The sequence below is a fragment of the Xiphias gladius genome, chromosome 15 (genome assembly GCF_016859285.1).
Source record: "Xiphias gladius isolate SHS-SW01 ecotype Sanya breed wild chromosome 15, ASM1685928v1, whole genome shotgun sequence".
NCBI classification, from domain to species: Eukaryota; Metazoa; Chordata; class Actinopteri; order Istiophoriformes; family Xiphiidae; genus Xiphias; species Xiphias gladius.
The window spans coordinates 8,982,900-8,990,014 of record NC_053414.1 but is presented as its reverse complement, the minus strand read 5'-3'; the positions used below and the strand labels follow the sequence as shown (position 1 = coordinate 8,990,014).

General features: G+C 43.0%; 1 protein-coding gene across 1 annotated transcript; it reads right to left on the bottom strand.

Annotated features, from left to right (window-relative positions):
* Positions 1 to 490: 490 nt before the first annotated feature.
* On the bottom strand, positions 491 to 6,561 carry arpc1b (actin related protein 2/3 complex, subunit 1B). The gene is made up of 10 exons (XM_040145363.1): positions 6,356 to 6,561; positions 5,660 to 5,778; positions 4,730 to 4,834; positions 3,463 to 3,685; positions 3,245 to 3,352; positions 2,487 to 2,723; positions 2,322 to 2,397; positions 1,662 to 1,861; positions 1,017 to 1,107; positions 491 to 914 (listed from the first exon to the last, which is right to left on the bottom strand). Exons 2-10 carry the CDS (start codon positions 5,721 to 5,723, stop codon positions 876 to 878), a joined length of 1,143 nt encoding a protein of 380 aa, XP_040001297.1. The 5' UTR covers positions 5,724 to 5,778; positions 6,356 to 6,561; the 3' UTR covers positions 491 to 875.
* Positions 6,562 to 7,115: the final 554 nt, after the last annotated feature.

Here is a 7,115-nt window from a genome sequence, read left to right as displayed (position 1 = left end):
TGCTGCCATGATCAGTGCTTCTGTGCTGTCCTTCAGTCCAGCCATTTCCAGCCACTGGTAGGATTTCTTGACATCAGCCACTTCTTCAAAAAAAGAAGTGGCCAGTAAGGATATATATATATCCTTACTGGACTGGATCCTCACGAAGATAGAAATACAAGTACACACACACACACAGGTTTTCACTTCTATCTTTGTGAGGACACTCAGTGATCTAATGCATTACCTGGCCCCTAACCCTAACGTAAACCTAATCCTAACTCGAACCCTAAAACCAAGTCCTAACCATAAAAAGCAGCCCTTTGAAATTATGACGACCGGCCATAAAGTCGTCACTTTCCCAAAATGTCCCCACTCAAATAGTCTAAATCTCAAACCGGTCCCCACCATGTTTAGCCAAACAAGTACACACACACACACACACACACACAGGGACACACACACACACTTGTAATGAACAAAGCTTTGTTGAGTACTGTAACAGCAATCATTTATTAAATGCATATTATGACCAGCATAAGCTTTAAACAAGTACTGAAGCGTTTCATCCTGATTAATATAAAATTCCTGCTTTAAGCATTCAGCTCAGACTGAACTGTCTGTGATTATACTGATCTAACTCATTAAGTACCGTTTGCAGACCTGAGGTCAGTCCCTCTGTATTCAGTGTTGAGTTTAACAAGCTCAGCAAAGAGCTCCAGAGCGATTACAAACACTGTTTGACCTGAGTCTGATCGTTTAACCTGTATATATATATAAAAAAAAAAAAAAAACCTGATTATAATATGGCCGAGAAGCTTTGTGTGATAAGGCAGCAGGTTACTTCATATCTCCAGAAGCTACTATACTTTGGTTTGTTTAATGTAAACTTCAGTTCAGACTATCTTCAAGTTCTTCATTGCAGACTCCAGAGTCTGAAAAAAGAAAAGGGAAATACTCAAAAACACGTCCGCAAATAAGGCCATGGTCCGACCACACCAATCTATCACGTGTACTGTTTGCAGTGTGTGTATTACCTTGACATCCCAGATGCCCATTCCTCCATCCATGCCGGTGGTGCAGAACTTGGCGCACTGGTTTCGTCCTCCTTCCAGCACTGAGATTTGGCTGAAACATAGTTTGAGACGAGTCAAACTCTGTGCACAAACATAAGACGATGCAAAAAGCAGCCTAGTTTAACATATAAGATGATGATTGTGCGTAGCTTCGAATAAGAAATAATGTTGGGTAAACATCTGGGGTCACACTGATTTGAATATTTCTTTTTAAGTGTAAAATATTTTGTGTGTTGTTTTTTTTTTGACAGAATCCTTTGAGGAAACTGCACAGACAGTGGAATTAAAAGAGGCTTGCCAGTGCTAGACCTATTGCTCTTACTTGTACTAATAAGGGGGAAGTTGTATTGACTCTGTATATGATCCAGATGTTTTGTTCACACCAGGATCTTCTTACTTACAAAAACTAAATGCGTGGCTGCATTTCATGTCTTACATTGTTTTTTTTGTGTTAAACTCCACAACTGTCTTCCCTTCAGTGCAAATAAGTCACTTCACATCACACATCACTTGAATCTTAATTTCTCTTGTCCATCTCCCTGCACATCTTGCACCACCTAATTCTGTCAGCCCACGCTCAGGAATATGGGGTTTTCCTCTCCCCACCTGATGCTGTTCTTGTGCAGGCTGTTCAGGTCCTTCTCGGTGCTCTGGGTCTCTGAGGCCCGACGGTCCAGGTTCTGGAAACGTTCCCTGGCACTGATGCCCTTCTGGGCCGCCTGCTTAGGAACGTCCAGCTTGCCACCAAATTTCAAGCTGCCACTGGCACCGTCGTACACAAACAGCACCGGGTAACAGTCATGGCCCTGGAGGAACGCAGAAACACACGAGGATGCAATCAGGTGAAGCTGGTAAACATAGGCAGAATATCAGTATGGTGGCGTGAGACTAGAGATTAGACTGTTTGTGATTTTAGTTGTTGTAGTTGGAAAGCTCAAACCCCCTATGTGTGGAACCTTTCATTGCCATCATATGGATGGCATCTTCATATGGATGTCCTGACTCAATTTGCCACCATCCTGTAATTGCCACTTGTGGCCACAGTGGCCACTGTTCAGTTACTTACTCGCACTTTAAATGGTAATTTTCTGAATCTTCTGTCGTTATCTTTTAACGTGAATACTGGGCTTCCACAGGTTACGCTCACCCAACCTTTGGCACCTTTTATAATGTGTGTGAGGATAGCTGCTGAGTGAAATAAAAGTCAACGCCTCAACCTACTTGCCCTAAATACTGGATATGTACTGATGTGTACCGAATACTCACAGCTGCTACTAAGCTGTTCTCAGTGATGAAGGTGACACACAGAAGAGGAAGTGTCTCAGAGCTCAGACTGTTCACCCTGTGGATATAACAAAGGTCAGAGTGCACACGCAGACACCCATAATCACACACAGAGACCCGCAGGTTTGCTGCCCCGCCCTCTCTTACGTGCCGGTCTTGCCCCCCTCTGCGACAGACACAGTGGAGTCATGGGAGGTCCAGGCCAGGCGGTTGCCGGAGTGTGAGAAGCACACACTGTGCACCCAACCACCTCCTCCTCCTGAAGTCTGATCTGCAGCTCCAGACCCTCCAGACTCAAACAACATCTCCCCGAAAGGCATCTTGCTGCCCCAGGGAGTGGGGCCAGGCTTTTCCTCCACCTCCTTAATGTAGGCTGAGAACACCCTGTAAGTGAGGGGGGTAAGACATGAATTACTGTTACTGTTATTGTTAATGGCTGACAAGTTTATTAAGATGTATATATAATAACTTATTCTATATGTCGAGTGTTGTATGAGTATGTTACTGTTTCATTGTTCTTTTGAAAATCAGTTCAAACACTTGATAAAATTATGACATTTTTGTGGGATGAGGCTTCACTTCATCAAGAGGCTTGTTTTAGGGTTGTGGTTGGGCTTAGAATTCAGATTTGGACGAGGCTAGGTGTAAATGTAGTTTATATTTATGATTATATTTTAGGTAAATTTGGATGCACTTGGTGGCTACGTCTATTTAAGTGTATCAATACAGCCCAAAATCACAAGTTTTTCAAGCACAAATCAAAATTTATCCTTTGAGCCTCTATTCAAATGAGTGAAATCTCAACAGAGAAGAAAAACTTTATAAGCAAAAAATAGGAGAAACCTCAAGAAGTATGAAAGAGGAGGGAGTAACGCATCAGTTTGCCTGTTTTTATTTACTGATACCTGCATTTGAAGTCACAGGATCCAGCAGCCAGCAGGACGTTGTTGGGATGCCAGTCCAGACTGAGGATGGTGGACCGGATTGGCTTCTTGATGTGCTTACACACCCACCTGTAGGGAACCACACAACATGCTAGAACCGCCAAAACTGTGGTTCCTAATGATCAAATGCAGCCTTTTACGTAAACTAGGGACAGGAAGCCATCCTCCAAGAACCTCACCAGTCATTTTCCTGCTCAAAGTAGCAGATGGAGATGAGACGAGAGCCGCTGCCCACGGCGAACTTGTTCTCTTTTGGTGACCACTTCACGCAGCGGGCGGCGCGATTGATCCTGAGAATGACCAGGGTGGGCTTCCAGGTGCCCTCTTTAAGGGTCCACACGTAGGCGTTACGGTCCGCTCCGCAAGTAACTATACGGTTACTGTCTGGAGCCCAGTCAATACCTGCAGGAGAAAGAAACTCTTATTAATATTTTATCATTGTACATGCATCATGATGTATATATATATATTTATATATATATACACACATCATGTGTTTTTTTTTGGGTGTTTTTTGTTTTAAAAGGAACAGTTTTGGTAAATAAACTCATTTACTTTTTTGCAAAGAGTTAACATCAGTATCAGTCTTTACATTATATTAAATTCATGTGGCAGATACTTTTGTCCAAAGGACATAAAATAAGTGCACTGAAACTTAAAAGGAACAAGAGCCACACATCATCAAAAATTGGAGGTGCAACCCAACAATTAAACAGCTGAGTGTGTTAGAGATACAACCAGAGTGCTTTTTTTTTCCTTTTTAAGTAGTGAGATGTGAGATTGAAGTGCTAACGTGTGGTGTGGAGGTCCACTCTAATTAACTTAGCTTAGCATAAAAAATGGAAACGGGGAAACACCTAGCCTGGAGTCTTGTTGACACCATGAGGTTGCCAAGAAACCAGTGGCGACCCCAGGAGGACACTGCGCCCGGCACAAGACATGTTTCAGCACATGACAGCTTCATGAATCCACAACTTGATGTTTTTCCACTTTGTTTTTGATTTCCAGATTAAACAGGCAAGATACACCGTGTTTATTAGCGAGCTTTAGATGAGCGAGTAGGCGGCTTTTGTTACATTTGGACAGAGCCAGGCTACCTGTTTCCCTGTTTCCAATCGTTGTGCTAAGCTAATCTGCTGGTAATTCCTGCTGGCTTCATATTCACTGTATCATCTTATCTAACTCTCAACAAGAAGACAAACAAGTGCATTTTTTGCAAAATGTCAAATTATTCCTTTAAATCCTCATCTTTGTTAAATTAGGTTCCATTGGACAGGACAGTTGGAGTTTAAAGATTTACAGTGACATCGCAAGGGAACCCACATACTGTTTTCCAAACCTGGTATTTTCATTTGAGCTTTTACTTTTGCAGCTTGTATTTATTTGTGGAAGATTAATATAAAAGTTATGACAGTAAATCACCCTCTGTGCACGAGTGTGTCTCACCTGTCACCTGCCCATTATGCTCCTTCAGCTCATGAATCTTGGTCCACTTGGTCCCGTCTTTCTTGTAGATGTGGACGTCATGGTTGTTGGGGCAGAGGGCGATCTCTGCAGAACGAAAAAACCCATTTAAGCGCAGTGAGAATCAGCAGAGGAAGCGCTGCAAGTTGGCGAAACGTATAAAAGTGAAATTCACCAGTGTGAGTACAGCGCGGCTGAAAGGAGACGTTTATGACGGGATGATCAGTGGAGTGTAACACAGAGCAGCTGACTGGGTACGTGAGAACAGAGAAAACTAGAGAAACACAGTATGTATCTGCCTGCAGGGAGCTCACAGACACATGGTATCTTTAAATAGACAATGTGCAAGAACTGCGACCTTCCTTCCCATAATGTTGTAGCAAACCCTGCACCGGTTTTAGAGAGCAGATGAGTCAGAAGCAGTGTTTGTCTGAGAGCAGCTGTGTGGGTGCTTTCGTGTGCATTTTTGTATTTTTGTATTTTTTTTTTTGAGCGCTCATCCTGCAGTATGAACAAACTAAAGTGTTCAGCTGCAAGTTGAATGAAATCACAACTGTATGAGTGTATGACTCGACCACAACTGCCTGTCACATCCGCTTTGCCCAGAAACCAGAAACCAAAGCGCTGATCAAAACAGCCAAATATGGCAATAGTTTCCTGCAGCTAATGGCGCACAAGAGCTTCTCAGAAAGGCCCCCTGACGCCACCCTCGCTGTTACAGGAAACAGGAAATACCTTCTCCCACCTGGGAGCCAATCACAGCCCTCTGTCTAATACACCATTTGTTCTTTGGCGCAGACACTAGTGGAAGCAAGATGTTCCACGATGTCTGTGCAGTTTAGAGATGAGACAACTGTAAGTCACTGAAGTACAAGCCCCAAATGACCAATCAGCGAAGGTGAGCAGACTTACGGGTCCGATCTTTGTTCCAGGCATGGCAGCTAATTGGTTCCAGCAGGAAACTATGGTAAGCCATGGCCAATCAGATGTTAGACACAGACCAGGAAGTGGGGTGCGGAGAACAGTCAAGTCTAGAAAAACAAAAGTCACAATATTCTTTTTGTAAGGATGGAGTGAAAAGAGAAAGAAAACAGTTATGAGTCATGATGAAATTTGCAGATCTATTTTTCAAGATTCAGTCAAGAGTTGGTCCAGATTATTTGAGGTGCTTTTTGAGAGGTGAAACCCACCATCAGCTGACTTTAACTCTCTGTGTACAGAAAAACACCCAGAGCTTATCTCACTCAGGTTGTGTTAATGAAATCCAGACTTTCAGAAACACGAGAGGAATGATGCAAGGGTAACACACATCCCCCAAACACATTTTACCCTTCACAGTTAGAGTAAACACCCAGGAAATCAGCTCAAACATCTTTATCACAGTCAGTCACTCGACAAAAAAAAACGAATGACCAAACAAATTTCACATAACCACCACGTTTCTTTGCTCTGGGTGAGTGTCTGGGCAGCAGGTTTGCCTGTTGAACTCTCCTTTTTCCTGAAAATGCATTACACCTACAAAGTCTGTCTGTGTGTGTGTGTGTGTGTGTGAGTATGACATGTCTAAACATACTCAGTCAACTGTTAAATATTTTCTAGGCTACTTACCCTGAAGGCAGCACAGAGATGAATGGGTGAATAGTTGCAGAGTAGGAAAGAGAGAGAAATGAGAGAGAGGCAGAGGAAGCCGGCGGATCAAATAAAGACGAGGGTGTTCAGCTCGCGGACTCTGGCCAGTCAACGCGAACGCCAACGACAGAGTGAGCTCAGGAAGAGAGAAGCTGTGCTGAGGAGAGGGAGGAGAGGTCAGAGGGGGAAGTGGAGGAGGGTACAGTGAAGCTCTGAGGGGGGAGACATATAGGATAGAGTTAATGTAGGCTTATGCTTAGGGTGGAAAATATCATGGGTGTAACACACTTCAAAAGTGAGAGATTGGGATCAAACTTTATTTTTTTTAAAAGGAACAGAAGGGGAAAAGAGAAGTTTTGCAAGTTTTACCACGGCAAAACTAGGAAGTGAGGGAGGAGCAAGAGCACAATACAATGTTCTGCAAAAAGGAGGAGGTCGAAACTGAGGGGAGAGGCAAAAAAAACCTTATGAAGCATGAAAGACAGAAAAGAAAGGGGAGGGACATATGGTCGCTTCTGCATAAAGAAAGAGGAACAAGGAAAAGGGGAGGGAAGAAAAGTAAAGTGCAAAAGGGGGGGAGGGAGAAAAAGTGGTTGAATATACAGTATCTTTGCTCCTGTTTTTTGTATTTTCAGTCATACTTCCATTATTTTATCAAGCAGTTCAGATATCCCAAGATTACATGCTTTTCAAGAAACATCCACTCACATTTTCAAAATGGAACCAAATTTAAAATCAG